This window comes from Papio anubis, chromosome 2 (assembly GCF_008728515.1).
Source record: "Papio anubis isolate 15944 chromosome 2, Panubis1.0, whole genome shotgun sequence".
Classification (NCBI taxonomy): domain Eukaryota; kingdom Metazoa; phylum Chordata; class Mammalia; order Primates; family Cercopithecidae; genus Papio; species Papio anubis.
This window is the reverse complement of record NC_044977.1, coordinates 157435719-157457771: the sequence shown is the minus strand read 5'-3', so window position 1 is coordinate 157457771 and position 22053 is coordinate 157435719. Positions and strand designations below refer to the sequence as shown.

The 22053-nt window shown below is 36.3% G+C and overlaps 1 protein-coding gene across 2 annotated transcripts in view; it reads right to left on the bottom strand.

Moving 5' to 3' along the window:
- The window catches only part of RYK (receptor like tyrosine kinase), a 91948-nt gene that overhangs the window by 17937 nt on the left and 51958 nt on the right, over nucleotides 1-22053 (bottom strand). The window contains exons 7-11 of one of the 2 annotated variants that reach the window (XM_031663752.1): nucleotides 18059-18159; nucleotides 14811-14945; nucleotides 11785-11871; nucleotides 6044-6113; nucleotides 875-1007 (exon numbers count right to left, since the gene is read on the bottom strand). In XM_031663752.1, coding sequence (XP_031519612.1) covers nucleotides 875-1007; nucleotides 6044-6113; nucleotides 11785-11871; nucleotides 14811-14945; nucleotides 18059-18159 — 526 coding nt within the window. The remainder of the gene's footprint in view (nucleotides 1-874; nucleotides 1008-6043; nucleotides 6114-11784; nucleotides 11872-14810; nucleotides 14946-18058; nucleotides 18160-22053) is intronic. The other variant, XM_031663753.1, reaches the window with a different exon arrangement.

Below are 22053 nucleotides of genomic sequence, written 5' to 3'. Positions count from 1 at the left end.
CTGTCTAACGAAACAAAAAACAAAAAAACCCAAAGTACAAGCCCCTAGCTTTTTCTGCTGACGTGCTCCTCTAGGTGGATGACAGTACTTCGGGTGGAGGAATAAAATCCTTCCCCAGGTAATGCAGATGAGCCACAGGCTCTAACCACTTGTTGAGAATCCCAGCTTTAGTCTTGTCAATTTATAAAGCATATCATACATATTAAGCCAAATACTCAATGCAGCCTTTGAACCCATTTTCTCCTGGCAACTATAATAACTATACTACTATAAATCCTAAAGCACCTTAATTGGACTACAAGATATAGCAGACAGCAAAAAACCCACTAGGCTTTACTACCACTACCATCATAATATGCATGGTATCTGACCTTTGCTTCATAGTTATAAACACAAGCAGGGAAGAGAAACACTCTTAGATGACTGCCAACTTACAGCCAAGCATATTTACAATACATCCAATTACCTCCCACAATCTAGACCTCCGGTCATCACCAGGCTTTGGTATATATAGTATGAACCAAATGGCTCTAGAAAGTCTGTTTCCATTCCTAAGAGGAAGATCTAGGACAAGTACCCTCAGTTATCAGGAAAACACCTGAGATGGCATTACAAAGGGTTTGAGTTGATTATGAATAAGTACACAAGGAAAATATAAGGAAAACTTCAGCATCAGCACAGTGTAAGCCTCGAGGCGGGAACATAAGCCAACATTTTCCTTTAAACCAACAGGTTATAAATGTCTTGTGGTTCATTTGAGGTTCTTTTTTGCAGGCCTTTAAACAGTTTATATTCAAGAACGTTAATATCTACTTTCAAAGACATTATCAGAAACTACTGGTAAATAATTGGTATTTGGGCAAATTTTTCTCACCTGTGGATTATTGGCCTCTACTAACTTGCACTGTCGTAAAAACAATTTAAGATTCCCCCAATTCATGTAAGGCAATATCACCATGGGCTTTTCTCCTTCTTCTATACACACATGAGTAATAGGAAGAAGATTTCTATAAAATAATAAAAAATTGGGAGAAAGACAAAGGAATCCAAAATGTTAGGGGCTTACTTCTAATAAAAATAATCTAAAACAAAACAAAATCCCCAAAATACTTAAAAACATGATTACCATTAAAAATGTAAAACTATAAGTGCTCTGTATTTTAAACCAGACTTAAGTGTTCCCCATATATGTACATATATCGCCATATATGCACATTCTTGGTAGGGCGAAGTCATAAACTCAAAGTTGCTTCCCGTGGGCTGGATTCTCTGAAGGCACACTCTAACCACACCGTATCTTTACTCCAAAGGGCAATTCATCAGAGACATCTAAAAACTGACTTGCCCAAGAGTGTATTATGATAATAAAATCCCATTTACTCCATATCACACATGAAAAAGAAAAAAAAAAAAAGGCCCAATCCAGACTGTGGTCAAGAATATGATCATCAAAAAGGTCTCTAAAAGGCTGAAACTGCCACAAAAGCCAAAAAGTCCTTAGCTGGTCACACTGGATTTAGAATCAGATTTTTGAATCCTAGATTTACCAGTTACTATCTGAGTGACCATCTGTCTCTTGGCTTTGGTTTCCATTCTTATAACATAGGGACCCCACCAACCATAAAAGGTTGCTGTGATGTGCAAAATAAAACCAAGCATGTAGTGGACAATCCTGTTCCTATTTTAATTTCTATGGCATACATACGTACATTTCATCCTATTGTCTAATAATACCTCCTCCACTGACATCTGGAAATAACTGCTAATTTTTCCCAAGGTTATATAACTTTTTACATAATTATATCATTTTCCCCACTAAGCTAAAAATTGCTAGAAGACAAAAACTAAGGTAAACTCAATTTTTACACCCAACACTTTGTATTCTATGCTATATAAAACAAACATTTAATAACAAATAACAGTAACAAATAGCCTTAAAACATTCCTACTCCTTAACTTAGCAAATTCTGCTTCTAAGGATGTTTAATAAGGAAATACATCAAACATAAAAAAGCTAGTTAATGAACAAGGATAGTTAATGTGATATTAGTAAAAAGTAGCAAACAGCTTGAATGTTCAAAAGTAATGAAAGAATAACAGGATAATATGTCACAATTGGTCACGATATGAGAATATGAGTAAAAGCTTATCTTATAAGAAAGATACAAAATTCACATTTGCAAGATAATTATAAAAATGGAAAAAAATAATAATAAAGGTCTGCATAGAAATATGCAAAGAGTTGAGTTGCTTTAAGTTGTGAGACTATAAATAATTTCAGCCTTGTTTTCTGCATTTCCTAAAAATTATCTTAATTGAGCATGTATCACTTTTTAAACCCCAGTTATAAAACCGTGGCACAATCACCAATGCACAAGTGGCAAAGCTGTGTGCTCCCCTCATATTTGCAGAAGTTGCTAACATGGAAAGCACTGACCCTGAGGAGGTGGGAAAATGAGGACTTAGAGATCAGTAAACCTGTAACAGGCAATCTCTCTATAACCACTTGAGTGGCAGCGATTAGGAGTTCCAGTTTATATGCAAGGAAATCCACGCTGGGAGAGAAAGTTTAGGTAACCTGCCAAGGACAAAGAGCAAGTACAAGGAGGAAAAAATACCATCTTCATCTGATTCAATAATCTTTGCATTCCCCCGGACCACCAGACTTTCTCTCCAGAGGAGCAAGGGAGATCACATGGGAGATTACAGAGCCCCTTTCCACCAACTCCCACGAACACCAAAATGACTACGGGTTTACACTCAGGATTAACTTGGGCATACCATGATTTCAGGGTAAACACTGTTGCCCAATCTATTTAACCCACCAAAGATTACTTCTGTTTCTTTCTTTGTGACTGAAATTCATTTAGCAGAGTTAAAGCATTTTATCCATTAGATTTGCTGGATGAGGTCAAATCTTTTATTCCACTACCATAGGATTAAAAATCCACTGGTAGAGGTAACAAACTTCATGAAAATGTTTCAAAGTACAAATGGCTGTTTTTTATTCTGCCCATTTTATAATGAAAAGGAGGATAAAGGGGAAGGTCTGGATCTCTAAGAAGAGTAAATGAAAGCAGGAGGTGCTATAGAGAAGAACGAAGGTAGAGGAAGGGTAGGTTCTGTGGGGCTTGATGTAGGAACTGCCTCTAATTCTCAGTCTTTTTGAGGGTGCTTGCAGAGGGAGAGCTGTGAGGCATTTGGTGGAAGTGTTCACCATCAGGCATCCCTGGGCCAATGAAGGGGCCAAACCACAAGCAGAAATAGCTCAAGAGTACTTTCACACGAAGCACTTCTAATGAAATTAGAATAGGTTGATATCTTTTATTTATACAGCTATTTTCACTTATAATAAAATTATTTTCATAAATTCCAGGGGAAAAATGTGTGAAAAGAAAGGATTTCAAAATGCTTTAAAACACCTCAATACTTGTAAAATCCTTAACCATGGAATGTTAAAACATGAAGCAAACATGCTGTATTACATACCACAACCAGCTACAAAGGTAAAATCTGAAAACAGGTGTCTTTTCTTGCTGAATGTATTGGGTTTGCTTGATAAATTCTATAATATGATCTCTGAAGATCATTTCATTTTCATTCTTTCTACCTAACACAGTTCCAAGTGCAAAATGGGTACTGAATGAATTAGAATAAAAGAATGAACAAACAAATACGTAAGTATAGCTATGAATAGTCTATACATATCAGGGATCAAAATCAAATGTGTGATAGGCCCTGGTCACCTTAAAAATGAAATGAACTGCTACAGCAAATGGAAAGAATAATATACTTTCTACATATTGACAATGTGTTTTATTCACTGTAACTAGGAGTCCTGCTATCACCTCATAGAAGGAAGAACTATTAAGCATAATCAAGCTATAACCTACCTTTACAAGACTTTTCTCAAGGACTGAATGCCCAGTATCAAATAACCCCAATTTAGTATGTCATGTCATTCCCTAAGGACCTCCTGAGACTACTAATTCATCCTGGTGGGATGCTGCAAAACCTTACAATCTAAAACTGCATGAGACACAACACGGCAAATGCTTGCACTGAGCATTTTTCAGCCAAGGCATCTTTAGGGCTACAGTGAATATAAAACTGTTTCTTGGGAAAATTCTGGCTTTCTCTACACTTATCCCTGCTACTCACGTCTGTGCTGAGGTGATGTAAACCTTTCACTGGGGTAAAAACATTGGCTAGGTACCTAAGTAATAGGGTAACAGTATACACTAGGATTAAACACCTTTGGCCCTTCTCCCTAGAGTCAGTGTAATAGACCATTAAGCACTTTCAACACTGCCAAAAAGGACAATATTCCAACTGTTTCCTTCCCTTCTGCTACTGCGATTATCAACTTTTAGCGTTTCCTTCACCCTTGGTTGCCCAGAAGCTAGGAGATGTTTTATGTTCAGTTACAGTAAAAATATTTGTTCTCCTTACTGCTGGCTTATTGGTTTTCTTTTCTACCACCACAATGCCAAAAAACTCAGTTTCATTTTCATTATCATTTTATTTATCTTACTGTGGCTACATTCTTTTTAGGTCCTCAAATTCTTTTGAATATGAACCAAAATATAACCAAATTCAAGAGTAAGACTCTGGGTAGTCACCTTATTTTTCAGCAGAACTCAAGGAACTGTCTAAATTATACAGAAACTAAAATGTATTTTTTCAGAAGCCCATAAACATCTTCCAACAGGGATGACCACAGTTCTATTTTTAAACATATGTGATCAAATTTTCAGCAGACATACAAATTATGTTGACTCTACATAGTGCTTTAAAAAAACTTGCTCTAATGTTGATACTGTCACACATTATGATGTTATATTTAAGCTGTTTCTGGCTCAAACGGTAGAAGTTTTTGTTATAGTTCTGTGAACAGCACCAATATCAAGCTTTTAAAAAAGGTCTTCATGGCCGGGTGCAGTGGCTCACGCCTGTAATCTCAGCACTTTGGGAGGCCAAGGCGGATGGATCACGAGGTCAGGAGATCGAGACCATCCTGGCTAACACGGTGAAATCCCGTCTCTACTAAAAATACAAAAAATTAGCCGGGCATGGTAGGGGGCGCCTATAGTCCCAGCTACTCAAGAGGCTGAGGTAGGAGAACGGTGTGAACCAGGGAGGTGGAGATTGCAGTGAGCTGAGATGCACCACCGCACTCTAGCCTGGGTGACAGAGCGAGACTCCGTCTCAAAAAGAAGAAAAAACAAAAAGAAAAAGGTCTTCATACAGAACTATAAGTATTTTTTTAAAATCATGCCATGGCATAATGATTGTATACCAGAAATTAGTTAAATAAAATGCTGTACATCCATTCAGTGGACCACTATGTAGCTTCTTTAAATGGCTATATGGATTTACAGTTGCCAACATCAAAAGTCAGATACATTGTTTTGTTAAATTAAGAAGCATGTTAGTTTTGTCAAAGACAACAATGGTATTATGATTATAAAGAAAAATATATTCTTTTTATTGAAAATAAATGCTGGATATGCAATAAAAGTACTCAGATGTCTAATTTATGGTAAAATATTTATATACATGAATATATAGATACTAATATCTAGAGATATAAATCTCATAAACATACACAACACAGAAAATATGGCAAAATGTTAACTATCATTGCATCTAGAAGGAAAATTTATTCATGTTTATTATACTTGACTTTGAGGTCCTATACGTTCAAAATCTCATAACAAATATTTTTTAACATATGTAAACAATCATCCTATTTTGTAAAGGGAAATATGCACATAAAATGTATAAATTATTTCTGGAAAGATTAGCTATGATTATCTAGATGTGGGCTTACATACTATTCTTTGTTTTCTTTATACTTTGTGTTTGTTAAGTTTTGTACAGTGAGAGTGCATTTCACTTTTATATTCAGAAAAAAAAAAAAATTAAGCTATTCCACAAAGCGTTCAATTCAGAAGTCATCACAATGTCCTGCACATAAAAATGATGCAGCATCAAGTGTTGCCACGCTCAACACCAAAATGCTGGTGGTTTCTCCTCTCACCTGTGATGAAGACCTCTCAGCTTACAACTTTCAGTGAGCATCATTGTCACCTGAATTTCAGAAGCTTGATCTATATATAAAGAAAAGAAATTGTCTTGAATAATAATACTACATATATGGCATTAACATTTTCTGCTATTAGTAAATAATTATCTTGGACTATAAGGTAGGTAGGTTTTCATTATAAGTTACAGGTAAATCTAAATAGATCTAGATAAAAATTCTACTGCAGTCTCATTAAACAAGTCAATTTTCCCAGAAATTTTTATATTAAAATCAATTAAGTTTCCATAAACAAAGCAGAAAATGCAATAACATACTGGAAAAATATATGCAACACATAAGGCATATATATTGCTAACTTCCTTTTTTCCTATTTAAATAGCTCATATAAATCAATAAGGAAAAAATTTGAAAAAGAGGCAGAGGATATAAACACACAGTTTACTGAGAAAATAAAAAACAAATGACACACAATACAAAACGACTCATAGCCTCAGTCCTAAGTAAAGAAGTGAAAATTAAACCAGTAGATGCCATTTCCCCTGTCAAATTGAAACACAAAAAATTCCACTATCTACTATTGAGAGTTTCGGCAAGAGTGTGAGAAAACAGGCTCATCAATAGTACCTTGGATAGATAGAGAAAGCAACATGTAACAAAATTTTGAAATGCAGATATACCTTGCATCATCAATCTCACTGTTAACAGATATAGTCACAAAAGCTCATCTATGTATAATGTAACAAGAGCACTGTTCAGTGGCAAAAAACTCAACCACCAAAGTACCCATTAACAAAGAACTAATTAAACTGACACAATGGGATACTATTTGGCTACTTTTAAAAAATGAGATAGGGCTATATGTACTGACAGAGGAAGATCTCTAAGGTATATTAAATTTCAAAAACAAGGTACAACTTGTGTTTACATATCCTAATATTTCTTACATATTAAGGAATTGTTTATGTATGATGGCTACTTTTCAAGATGGGAGAATTTACGTTTTCTATTCTGTTTATACTTTCTAACCCAACAAACATTACAGGTATAAAATGACTACAAAAGTTATGATTGGAGATTATGGCATATTCTGTTGCTTTCTTCTTTTTGCTTCTCTGTGGTTAAAAACAAACAAAAAGAACTAATAATACAGTAGTAAAAATTAGTTAACTTTCATATAACCAAAATTAGAATTATGCCATTTTACTTTTAGCTTCTAAACTTACGGTTTTTGGTCCAAAGTAGCAAAACAGAACAAATTAACTTTTAGGTCAAAGTTTTTGAAACAAAAACATGATAATGCAATTTACCAATATCTTTAAGTCTACATCTCCAAAGGAATTTTTAGGCCTTCAAATATTTGTACAAATCCACAAGGATTCCTCATCTTATAGGGACCACAACCTTTATAGTAGAAAGGAATTTCTCCACTACTTGAAAAGAATATTTCTTATTATAAAATTGCAAATGCAGCCAGGTGCAGTGGTTCACACCTGTAATACCACCACTTTGGGAGGCTGAAGCAGGGGGATCACTTAAAGCCAGGAGTTCAAGACCAGCCTGAGTTGGAACACAACAAGCCCCCATCTCTATTAAAAAAAAGTTTTTTAATTAGTTGGACATGGTGGTACACACTGGCAGTCCCACCCACTGAGGCGGCTGAAGCTGGAGGATTGCTTGAGCCAAGGAGGTCAAGGTTGCAGTGAGCCACGATTGCACCACACTGCACTCCAGCCTGGGCAACAGAGCAAGACCCTGTCTCCCAAAATAATAATAATAAACAAATAAGAAGTGAGTTTGAATTTTAAAAAATAGTTTTTAAATGTTAAAACAAACTTAATAGTATAAAATACTATTTATTCTTAAAAACCCTTTCAAAGAAACCCACAATGAATTTTTACATCAGTAGTAAAAACAGCAATAACAATTTGTAAAGCTCAGGCTGGCAACATGGTGAAACCCCATCTCTACAAAAAAAAAGTAAGCAGGGTGTGGTGGCGCACACCTGTAGTCCCAGCTACTCAGGTGGCTGAGGTAGGGGGATTGCTTGAGCCCAGGAGGTTGAGGTAGGGGGACTGCTTGAGCCCAGGAGGTTGAGCTATGATTGCGCCACTGCACTCCAGCCTGGGCGACAAAGTGAGACCCTGGCTATAAATAAATTAATTAAATAATAATTTATAAAGCTTCGGACCAATGCAATAAGAGGCAGAAAGAAATATGAAAGACTGGCAAAGCCAAGATTCATATTCTAGACCCACCTAGGAAAATGCTGAACCAACAATAAAACCCATCCCACTGAATTCAGATACTATGATTGTCACATTTGGTCTTTAAATGTGGAACTGTCAAAGCTGAGAAATCTCAAATTTCATTTACTTCCACATCTACCCATTGGAATCTCATTCCTGCTTCACTTCTCTTGCTTCACTTCCATTACTTGCTACTAAGTGTTCCCTTTCCAAGCAGCTTCTCTTAGTTAAGACTATTGTAGGAATGTAAAATGGGTGGACAAAAAGCCAAGGATCTGAAACATTCGATACTTCTTTGGAAAAGGTGCTTCATACCAATGTGTGCCGGAATAAACTCTACGTGTCTACAAACTGCTTAAAATGTGGGATTTCTTAGTAAATGGCAGAATGTGCCTTTATTACTCTTTCTATAACCTAAATAATTTCTAATGAAATTATGGCCAGGACTACTGGGGGCTAGTAGGATCTTTTCAAGACTGAAAACTAGTAATAGTTGGAGGTCCCCGCCCAGTTCAAAAGACTTTACTATTCCCTCAACTGGTAAGGAGATCTAAGTACAACAAATGGTAATTTCAGAATGTGTCATTTTGTACTTACTTTTTTCAAGTTTTTAATTTTGATAAGCATGTTCTATTAAAGCAAAGGACGCTTGAATGATGATCTAAGAAAACTCAATTGAAGATAAAATAACTTTTATCCATTTAGTAAGAAAAACTCATTTTCTTGGATTCCTTTCCCAGTCTCAATAGTCTTTTAATTTTACATAATGAAAGGTCTATCTTCAAGATGTATACATTTGAAAAGGGTACTAATTAAATATATTCTAAAAGTTACAAGGATGCACAAAATGATTTTTAAAAACAAGCACTTGTTTACTTACAAAACTATAAAAATTTAGTAGCTACAATAAAGAAAATAAGAATTTAATACCAATAAACCCAAACGGATTCGCTTATTTTATGGAATTCAATTTCACAATATTTACTGTGTAAGATTCAGGCTGCTAATTTCAATCTCCAGAAATTTATACTGGAGTATCTACGAAGTCTCTGTATAAAATTATGAATATTTTTAAAAGTCAAACTCCAATTTTCTACTTATGCCTAAAGGCAAAGGTCAGTGCTTTCTAAAACACTTTTTTTTTTTTTGTATTTTATGCTACACTTCTAATTGTGCAACATGTAACAAAGCATACAGATTTGTGAGACTTTGGTCAGCTCTATGTGGCTACAACAAAACCTAAAAACAGAATTCCAAAATAATCAATCTCAGAGACAGTCATGTGGTGCTATCTCTCTAACAAATTCGAGGCAAGTATCCTGGTCAACGCACTTCCCTTCTGTCCCCCATAAGGACTCACTGTGCTTTCTCTTATTTCCGCACAACTCACAAAGAACATTATAATTACAGAGGTAAAGCATAGAAACAACCAGTGACTACAGGTCAAGCATATACGGAAAGAGAAGTCTTATCTCGTGAAACAGTCCAAGTATACTCATTGTGTTTTCTTATCACTATTATTTCCTTTTATCTCCCCTTCCAATCCTAAATCAACCCAACTTTGTATAAAAACCTCCTGCCTTAATTCAGAACAAGTCAATAATAGCTCAGTTCCACACAGTCTATAGAATACTTACAAACCCCAGAAGAAATATTTGAATTAAGGAGACTCCTTAGGAAAAAAAAAATGAGAAAAGAGTAACAAAAGGCTGTTGTTTAATAACCTTATGGCTCAAATTTTACATTTACAAAAAGTAATATGTAAACTCTCCCAGTTAGAAAACCTACTGGGACCTAACTTACACTTGGTCTCAGTCAAAGGACAAGAAGGGATGGACCTAACGTAAATATTCCCCTTTAAAAGTGTTTTTGGTGCTGGGAAGGGGTGAATGAATAAAATAAATATTGAATGATACAGTAAGTTAAACCATTTATTTAGACAAGATGAAAGGTGTGTGTGTATGGACGTATTTGCAGCAGCCTTAAACAAACAACTTTGTTCAATTAAAAGCAATTCCAAAGATTTTTTGTTAGATTGGCACAAGCCAACTTTTTACAAACAATAAACATAAACCCTTCGTACTTCCCATGTATTCCTTTAAGTAAATTTAGAAACAATTCTTATAAATTAACTTCATAAACTGTAAAATTTTATCGCTTTTTACTCATAAAACTGAATTTAGTCTTCCCTTCAGTTTCTGAAGGCAAAGTGCCAAATTTGTTTTTAGAAATTATTACTATGCCTTCTCAATTTACATCAGACCTGACAGACATTAAGTACCCTATAAATTATCACATTTTTCTTTCTCTCTAAATAAGCAAATAAGACTTACTTCAGAATTACTATTATCATTTTTTAAAATTAAAACAGGATCTTGCTCTGTCACCTAGGCTGGAGTACAGGGGCATGATCAGGGGTCACTGCAACCTTGAATTCCTGGGCTCAAGCAATCCTCCTACCTCACCCTCCTGAGTAGCTGAGACACAGGCATATGCTACCACACCGAGCTAATTTTTTTTTTTTTTGTAGAGACAGGGGTCTTGCTATATTGCCCAGGCTGATCTTGAACCTATGGGCTCAAGCAATCCTCCTGCCTTAGCCTCCCAAAGCATTGGGATTACAATTGTGAGCCACTGCATGCAGCTCTTAATTCAGAATTATTTAAGCTTTTACAAGTATCTGTTGTAATTACAATTCTAATATTTTTTAAAGTCTTGCTAATCTACCAGTAATAGGAAATAAGCCATATGCCTACATAAGTAACACTGTAGTATCTCGATAGGGAATCTTTAATTAAATAACTTATATACATCAATAAATTAAAAATTAGGTATCACATTTCAAATGATGGCCCAAAAGAATAATATTTAGTGAAAACAGGTATTCCATTCATGACAATATAAACCAGTGCTATCTTTTAGAGGACAATCTAACAATATCTATTAATTTTTTTTTTTTTTTTTTTTTGAGACAGAGTCTCACTCTGTCGCCCAGGCTGGAGTGCAGTGGCATGATCTCGGCTCACTGCATCCTCCGCCTACTGGATTTGAGCAATTCTCACGCCTCAGCCTTCTGAGTAGCTGGGATTACAGGTGTAAGCACTGCACCTGGGCTCTATTAAAATTTTAAATGTACACACCCTTAGGCCAGCAATTCCAACTATGGCTATACCTGCAAAAGTATACCAACATTAGATATAGTAACAATGAAATCAAGTGGATGCAGTTTGACTTGCAATTAACTGAGTAATAGCTAGCAAATGTCTCATGTCTTAATTTAGCAGACTTCTGTTTTTCTATACCTAATGAGAACCACCCAAATTTCCAAAACAATTAGGCTCCTATAAGATAATTTTTGTTTTAAGCTAAATTAACATGGATTGATTTAAAAGGTATGGCACACACTGGGGAACTGAGATAGAATTTTGCTGGCATGAGCCACCTGAGACAGAAGAGCATCACGGAAATACTATGGAAAAAAGATCCTACCTTTAACTGTTTTGACAAATGCTTGTTTTTCTTTATTTGGATCTTTTTCATCTATTAAAATCCCATGGAAAATACGCCCAAAAGTACCTAAAAGGAAAAGTAATAATTAATGAGATCATATAACCTTCATAAAATTATAGTACGAAACTTTCTGGCACAATATAATATAAAACAAAAATAACAAGGGCATATGTGATCAACAACATTATTCTAGCCCTAGAGTAAAAAGACCCAAATCTTTGGTTTTAACAACTGTTAAAAGTTTTTTGTAACTATTACACACCTTGTTTTCAGAAACACCATATTTAAACTAAGTATATGAAAATTTTCCTGAATTATACTAAATAAACTAATGATATAGCCAGGAGCACTGGAGCTCAGTAATGAAGTATCCACAATGGCATTTATGAGTTTCTAGGCTTAGCCTCAGAGAAATGACGAAAAGACAAAAATGAACTTTCCTCTCTACTACAGAGCCTTAAAAAGTAGCTTCAAGGGAAGGCCAAGGGGTACAAGTTTTGGATCCAGACAGTCCTAGGTTCCATTCCTTCTACCACTCTCTCCTCAGAAGGTCTCAGACAAGCCAATTAGACTCTCGGTTCACTAGTAAAATGTGTTCCTAAAAACTCTTAGCATGAGAAGAGGCTGGGCGCAGTGGCTCATGCCTGTAATCCCAGCACTTTGGGAGGCCGAGGCGGGTGGATCGCGAGGTCAGGAGATCGAGACCGTCCTAGCTAACACAGTGAAACCCTGTCTCTACTAAAAATACAAAAAAATTAGCTGGGCGTAGTGGCAGGCACCTGTTGTCCCAGCTACTTGGGAGGCTGAGGCAGGAGAATGGCGTGAACCTGGGAGGTGGAGCTTGCAGTGAGCCAAGATTGCGCCACTGCACTCCAGCCGGGGCAACAGAGAGAGACTCCGTCTCAAAAAACAAAAACAAAAACAAAAAACTCTTATAGTAATAAGAGAAGTTAGTTATGACCTTTGGGGGTGCTGGGGAAGGAGTGATTAAAAATGAACTAAGAAAATCCACCTAGATTTTATTACCAATTTTGTAATTGCCCATAAAAAGCTCCCAAACAAGATGATCACTGAAAATCAATCTCATTTTACTCTTTCTCACTAGAAAATTGTTTACTTTCCTTCCTTCACAATTTAAAAGATAAGCTTGCAAATAGTTTCACTTAGATGCGGCTGCCATGCATACAAATAGGCTTGCTCTAATGCCTTTTGCTCTATGAGGTGGAGTTGTCTGTATCCATATATCAGGTCTCACTGGGGCCTAGAGACAGAGTAACTTGTAAGCTCCAGGCAGAAAAGACTTTGGATAATCTTAATTTAAGACATTTTGCTTGAAGCTGAGTAAATACCTTCAAACACTCTAGTCAATACATAGAGCGACACACCCTGACCTGTCTTCCTCACAAAGGTTCTCCCTTCTCTCTCCACCCAAGTTCACCTTGCTTGACTGAGCTTTGTAACTCTCTTGCACTGCAGCACTGCAAAATCTCCTGTCTCCTCTTCCCAGTACCTAGTCCCATTTTTAAATATTACTGCCAAACATAGATTTACATATACTTAAAAACAACGGATGTAAGGAACATACACAAAAAATGTATGTACATATTACTTTACCACAATGTTACAGCAATTCACATTCCTACCAGCAACGTAAAAGAGTGTGTGTTCCTCCATACCCCCGTCAACCTAGAAATTATTTTTACTTTTTCACAGTCTAACGTAAAAAAACATCCCATGTAACTATTGTTTTCTTTGCATTTATCAGATTTCCAGTGAACCTGACCACCTTTTTAAATGTTAATCAGCCACCATATTTTCTTTTCTGAAATCAAAAGAATTTTAAAATAAACTACTATGGGCCTGAAAAGACCAAAAAAGAAAAACTCTACCTGGTTCAGAATTCCTTCTTCTCAAATCATACCACTACAACAGATTGCCTATTCTATCCCACTCAGAGACCAAAAGAAACTGCAAACATAACATTATTAACTGATCTCTCTATTTTTTATTCTTTAGGAAATGCTACCTGGTCTACTTACTCTCTTCACATTGCAAACAGATCTGCAAACTAGTTATGCTTAGAAATCAGTCAACTGTAACAAGTGGCGATCATGCATTTTAAGACATATCAGAAAATCTGCTTCCATTAATTACCATTTGCTACTGGGGAAAATTTAAGTACCTGACTTAGTTGTGATTGACCTAAATGTGTCCCAACCAGCAAAGGAATACATAAGGAGGACTCAAAAGTATCCAAAGCATTCCAAGCTGAATTACGGTGGGAGTAAAAAAGTAATTCTCTATTTAACAACATGAAGAGCTCAGTGCAGTATTTTATTATTAATTTCTGTCCTCTTCTTTCAGCATCTCCCTAATCAATATCCTCCAACTCAAAAAGGAAAGCAAGGCCCAGTGAGAGGGGAAGGGAAGCATACTAATACCCGGCACACACTATTACGTGTTAGTTCATTTACTGTACCTAATTTCATCTCATCTTTATAACTAGTCTAAGAGATGACAATGCAGTCCAAATTTATAGAAGAGGAAGCTGGAGATTGAAGACATTATGTGATTTCTCCAAAGTCACACAGAGAATAAAATGTGGGATTAGAACTTAGGACCAAAACCAAAGCCCATGTCCACTCCTTACACTACAACCCCTAAGTCATCTGTCAGAGAGAAGGTAACTTAGAATATTTCAAAGAGACCTGCCAGGTAGTAATCATTTTAAATAAAAACTAAACAGATAATACACCTTAAACATAGCAAACAATAATACACATGCTTTAATATACTTGAAAATAAAGAACTGCACCAAAGTTGTACAAGGCACATTAAAGTATAAAGAGAAAATAAAAATAATTTTGTAAGAGAAAAACCATACACTGCTTCTTATCCTTATCTTAGACACAAAACGAGATGAAAGTTTTTAAATTTTTGAAAAAAGTGTTTATAGTGGTAACATTAAATCATACTTAAAAAACTGACTTTGAGATAATAAATACCTTCTTGGAGTACATCTTTTAGAGTTATCCTCTCCCTGGATATTGCTATATCCTTCACCTTGGCTTTGGCTTCCAGAAGAGTGACACTTCTCAAGTCGTTCTTCTCTATCCGCAAGGTAGGATAACCTAAGGAGCCAACAAAGCCAAACCAAGCAATATAAATACCCTTATTATGGTATTGGGGTCAACTAGTTCAGTTAGAACCTCAGGACTCAAGTCACAGGAATGAGTGTAAGAATCATAAAAGGAAACAGGCATATATATGAACTAGGAGAGTTATTTGAAGCCCACACTAAATGTTAAAGAAATGTCTTCTCGCCCACCACAACACTATTCCAAAATGTTAAAATTCTAAACTGCAACAAGAAATCCTAAAAATAGCATTACCATGATCACCACTTCAATTGCCTTTTAGCCAAATGAAACAAGCTTGACCTGTGAAATTTCATTTAATCCCTCTTATGGACAGTTTTTCTCCCAAAAGATTTTCTAATATAATCTCATAACAAACCAACTTTTCAAATGAAGATTTTTTTCAAACATCTCATTTGAAAAGTTGTTTTGTTTGAACAAACAAAAAGTTTCAAACAAAAAGTTATTTTTGTCTGCAAAGGCTTTGTTTACAAACAAAATACATAATCAATTTAATTATTCTGGTATTACCACATCCTAGCAAAACCATTGTGAGATTCAAATTTATTAAGTTCCCTTAATTCCCATTCATTCTTAATTCAATGACAGCAAAAACAGAATTTACAGTTACAAATTAGTTTTCACTTCAAGAAAAAAAATGTTAGAATAAAAGGAAAATCTGGTGTTAGCAAGTAGAAGTTGCAATGGCATCTCTAATGATTTATTAGCTTTAGCAGATATTGGGAAGAAACCTCCCCTCAAAATTAGTGGACCTACGCAATGATCATCAATGGTTGCCAGGAGAACCATATGAAAAGTTTTGGGCAACTTTACAAAGGATGTAGGCTGACACCACCTGAAACCACTGATTGGCAGCAGTTTGACTGTGATAGACTATCTAGGTGTGTGAGTACATGTGAATGTTTATGTTTAATTCTACTTGGAGTTCTCTTAGTTTCTTGGATCTGTGATCTGTTGCGCTCTGTTATCTTAGAATATTCTTGGCTACTATGTCTTCAAATAATTTTTTCTTCTTCTTTTTCTATCTGTAAACAAATGTATTTCTATTGACCTTTTTAAAAAGTGTTTGTTTTTAGCATATATATGGTAAGTAAATTATCTAGTTCCTTACGGTAATGGCCACAATTACAAACAAGTAAATTTCTTATTGATGGCAACAATCTTTAAAAGATAAATTTATTTCCTTTGACTTTATTTATTTATTTATTTATTTACTTATTGAGATGGAGTCTCACTCTGTTGCCCAGGCTGTAGTGCAGTGGCGCGATCTCGGCTCACTGCAAGCTCCGCCTCCTGGGTTCACGCCATTCTCCTGCCTCAGTTTCCCGAGTAGCTGGGACTACAGGCGCAAGTCACCATGCGCAGCTAATTTTTTGTATTTTTAGTAGAGACAGGGTTTCACTATCTTAGCCAGGATGGTCTCGATCTCCTGACCTCGTGTTCTGCCGGCCTCAGCCTCCCAAAGTGCTGGGATTACTGGCGTGAGCCACCATACCCGGCCCCTTTGACTTTTTTAAGAAAGTATTTTAGCATATATAACAACAATTACCTACCTCTTTGAGGTCATATATAACAATTAAGAATCCATTCTAATGAGCCAAGATTGAGATCTAAGTATCAAATGCAATGATGTGCCTGTTCTGAGTAGCTTAAACTACTTTCACATCTATCGTATTTCCTAAAAAGCATATATTTCTTTCTTCATTAGTGGGAAGAGTAGCTGCTATTATTATTTCCCTTAAATTTCGCTTACTCCATTATGCATTCTCCCCCTCCTTTTTCTTGCCACTGTCTTATTGAAGAAACTGGGTCGGCTACCCTGGAAAATGTTTGGCTTCTACTTCTTCAAGTAGTATTTCCTATAAACTGTAAGTCAGGTCTATAACCTTGATTAGATCCAGGTTAACTTGTAGGGGGTGCAGTAGGGAGAGAAAAGAACGCTCCATGAATGGTACATAATATCCTTGGGTACAAAATACCTAGGTCCCTACTTTTAGTAACGCTGAGTTCATCAGTGTATTCAGGTGGTGACAGCCTAATCCCTCAATGGCAGAGTTCCCCATTTTCCTTTTAATCACTGATGATCTTTTTCTGAATCAACTATTTCATCAGGAGTTGCACATGCGATTTTTCTAATTATATAATTCCTTCCACATTTATTAGCTGAGAATCATCTGTAAAGAAACATTTTCTCTCATCCACCACCATCTGGTTACCCTGAAATACAGTTCATGTAGTCAGTTGGTAGAGTAAGGTATTCATTGGAGCCTTAGTTACCTCTCATAATGAACAATTTTGTTAAATAAGGTATTGCTACAAATTTGTGCATTTTTACACATTTTACATCTTAATTCATTATAGTCATTATTCATTTTGATGATCAAATGGTCCCATCTTTAGTCAGTGGGAGTTCTTCAAGTCTTAGCTATTTCCTTGATATCTGACTCAGCAACATGTCCCAGGCTTATCTTGTTCACTTCCTGACCCAGACCTGCAATCAGCCATTTCTCCAAAAAATCCTGGTTCTTTTTCATGGGAGACAGTACCGGAAAACCACAATAGGGCACTGGGTAGAGGACAGATATTCTTCATCTTATTTTACTAAAGAATAAATGCCAGTCCAAAAAAGGAAATCAGATCCGACATTCTCAACTCTCCAGTTGAGAATAACTTCCTATTATGATTAAAAACCAATGTAGTCTTTACCATGGCCCATAAGACCATCAAACAATTCCTTACAATCTAAAGTCTTTGTCTTTATGTAGCTCAATGGTTAATTAAATATAGTTACCTGAAAATCTTCCTTTTGAATTTCTACAGAAGTGACTTAGTAGCCCTTTTAGTATAATAAATCTATGGAAATCTCCCCAAAGCCACACCATTTCTAGCAAACTTAAATTTCATTTCTGACACCTCAATTTTAGAATGTTTCATTCAATGCTCTAGAAAGCAAAAGTTGAAGAGCATACCTAATTTTGCATGCTTTAGATACGATTTACACAACATGTCTCACAAGAATGCTAACCATGCAAGACCACTGGGAAGCAGCATAGACAACTTTAGTAAACTGGCTTTAGAATTAAATTAACTCTTACTGGTGATAGGAGTTGCATTGTTGGGTGTGTCAGCTCTCAGATACTGAGTCGTCTGGGTGGATGGCTGAGACAGCCCTTGGGAACTACTGCTGGCACTAATGCTGCAAACAATTTTTGAGAGAAATATTTGACAAGTCAGTTTCAATGAGAAATTTCCTTTTTCCATACATACAAAATGCACATAGCCATTGTAACCAGCCTAAAATCCTGATGGAGACCACAATAATTCATGATGTTCCGTACTGAAATTTTAATCTAACTCCTATAGAGCTCTATTTTTTCTTTCATTTCTATCTCCAAAATCATTAAGCAAGTTCATCTTATCAAAATTATTCAGAAATGTAGGTACTAGTGCTCAGACACCTCAGATAATTGTCCTGAACTTCACACAAAGATATGTTAGGGAACTATGGATCATCTCTCAAAAAAAGAGCCCATGCCACTCAATTAGATTGCTTTTTAGAAAAGAAGAAGAAAGACAGGGTTCTTTCAATGATGGTCCAATATCAAATGGCCTACAGACAAAGGAAGAGCAAACCAAGTCAAATGTGCCAACATGCTCAGAGCTTAGAAAGGAGTATTGGCCAGGTGTGGTAGCTCACGCCTGTAATACCAGCACTTTGGAGGCCAAGGCAGACAGATGACCAGAGGTCAGGAGTTCGACACCAGTCTGGCCTACATGGCGAAACCTCATCTCTACTAAAAGTACAAAATTAGCTTGGCATGGTGACGCATGCCTGTAGTCCCAGTTACTCGGGAGGCTGAGGCAGGAGAATTGCTTGAATCTGGAAGGCGGAGGTTGTAGTGAGTCAAGATTACGCCACTGCACTACAGCCTGGGTGATAAAGCAAGACTCCATCTCAAAAAAAAAAAAAAAAAAGTATCAAATTTGGTTTAAGTTCATTTAATCACAATACATTTTGCTGCTTCTACTTCCCCAATCCCTCCTTTTTATCTAACTTCTGGGAAATCTCTAGTACTTGAAGCATTACACCATATTCTCTAAATAATACACAACACTAAGAAGATGACAGGTTCAAATAATTGTAAACCTTGTGTTCAAGATTACTGCAAAGTAATGCTGCTCAAGCATGCAGTTTTGTCTATTCAGGGGGAGAAACCTTGTCTCTTGGGTACATTTCAGTCTCACTGCCTTAGTTCTTATAATTTTGCAGCAGTGGAGACATGAAACATAGAAATTCAGCATGAAGAGTGAAACCAGATGGCAGGATAGATCTTTCAATGTCTCTCTTAGCTACAGGATCAGCAGTGCCCAATCAAGTCTCCAACTTTCCTTAATATGCAAAATCTTTTAACTGACCACTTCCCACATAATAGGTCTGTATTTTCAAAAACTGGTGATTTTAAAAAATACATAATAAAGTCCAGGAGTTTGAGGCCAGCCTGGGCAACATAGTGAGACCCTGTCTCTGAAACAAAACACACACAAACACACACACACACACACACACAAAATGACAAAGGGCTGCTATACAATCTATAACATTTATATATGAAAGTGTATTTTATCAATTTCAAGAGCCCATACAGAAATCTGAAAAATGTAAATATGTAACATCCAGGCAATGAGGATCGTAAGTCTTTATGTAGCCTTTTTATTGCTACTAATACAATATACTACTATCTGCTATTGTAACCAAAACATTTGTAGAAAGTCATAGCAAAAATTAAGATAGGAAGGTCCTGCAATAAACATTTAGAGCGCACTTATAATATGCAAGCCATTCTGCTCAGCACAACCACGGATCTCAAGATACATGTCTGCCTAACGAAATGCCCCTCCAGCATGCCTTCCCTGAATATGTCTATCATTTTAGGTTATCTATCAGGTTGGTGCAAAAGTAAATTGCAAATTGCAGTTTTTGCCATTGCTTTTAATGAAAAAAAAACTGGAATTACTGCACCAACCTGATACTTCTTGTGAAGCTGCAGTTAGCCCTGTTTCCCCAGCAACTCTGCGAAGATACTTTGCAACTCAAAGAGACTATAATAAAGATTCATTAGGCTATCATCTGGTCAGAGTGCTGGAAGAGCTTCTTAGGCTCAATGTAATTCCAGAATTGATCTATATGGGTTTATAATGCAGTGGGTATAGGTCAATATAGAAAAGAGATGAAGAGCATAAACCGTGAAGTCAGAACTGCCAGTATCATCGATTACTAGCTGTACGGCCTAGGACAAACTGTTTAATCCTCTGGAACCTCAAATTCCCTGTGGACAGAATGTGCATAATACTATCCTCTGGTAAGATTGCTAAAACGATTACATGAAAAATAAGTAAGTAAAGCATTTAGTGCCTGGCCCTCAAACATATATTCATAAATTATTATTACTAATCTATATATACTATAATTATATTAATTATGTGAATATTATGCATCCCCAGTCCTTAGAACAAAAAGCAATTACAGGACTCTGTTTTACAGCTGAGTACCACTCAAAAATCAAACCAGATATCAAAGCTGTTAGAAGTCCAGACTTCAATAATGAGGAGGGAAGAGGAGCATTACCATCCTCAAAAGGGAAGGAAATAAACGGGATTAAGATAATCTACCTCACAGGAGTTTTGTGAGGCTCAAATTGTATGAGATATGTGAAAATACTACTTAAATATCTACAACCAACATCACTGATTACTTAAGTGCGCAGACACGTTCTCTCCATTAACTGAACAGCAGGTGGCACTCTTGTGCTACCTCAGAATTTTTGAAAAGCCTGTAGGCACACAAAGGTGTTACAGGGACATCTGTGTCAATTTTTCACTCCCTCAACAGATATTAAGTGGGTCCCTAAAATAAGCAAAGCACTATGCTAAGTGGTCAGAACAAAATTTTTTTTGGAATCCAAGACTTACTGTTACGAGTGAAGCAAGAAGCAACTGGGGACCTACCCCTGACATCCATTAAAGTCAACACCTACACAGCTATATCACAAGAGGTAGAAAATGAGATTAAAATGTATATTTGCCAGCACTTAATAGTTTATAGCCAGTCTAAATAAATTATCAATCTGAATAAATTATCTCATTTGATTTTCAAAAGCAAGTAAAATTATGTATGGAGATACTAACCCTGTCTTAGAATGAAGCCAGAACTTTGGGAAAGATCATAATTTTCCTTCAAAACACTTACTACAATTTGTACTTTTCTGTTTTTCTCTGTAACTCCACTTCATCTATTCATTCCACAAATATTTATTAAGTATCTACTACATGTCAGGTACTGTACTGGGTGCTAGAGATATAGCAGTGAACGCAACAGACAAAGATTGTGACCCCTACATTCCAGCAGGGATTTTTTTTGTTTGTTTAATGTCTGTCTCACCCAATCAGACTATAAACTCCACAAAGGCAGGCCAAGTGCCTGTTTATTCACCTCCCCTTCCCCAGCACTTAAGCCAGTGCCTGGCACAAGAAGCCCCAAGTGGGCCAAAGTGAGCCCCAGTGAGAGCTCAATTAATACTAAGTCAATCAATGAACAGAGAAAACCACACTTCACTGGAACAGAAAACATAAACCAGACAGAATGGTCATTTTTGACACAAATCGTTGTGAAAAAACCAAAGGATGATTGGTATAACAAAATGTTTGTTTTCCTCCCTCTGCTCACTGGTTGTTCAGCCAAATAGTTACTGTGTATTTTACTATGTGTCCGGCACTGTTAGGCATTAGATATAAAATAAAAGATTTTAAAGGGAAACTATCACCAGTAAGGGCAGGGGGGGCGGTGGTGGGGACAATGGAAACTGGAAGAGAAAAATCAAGCATCCCACAAAGGAGTAATAAACTTTCCCACAGTCACAAACGAATAGGGAAAGACTACAGTAGAGACACGCTGCAGACCAACCCTTCTGCAGGACTTCAGGGTGAATATAAAGAGAAGCTCTGCTTATCCAGGACAGGCTCATCTGGCGTAACACAGAGACTGAAAAGATCAATTTGCAGTGCTGGGAGAGGTAAAGCCACACACATGAGC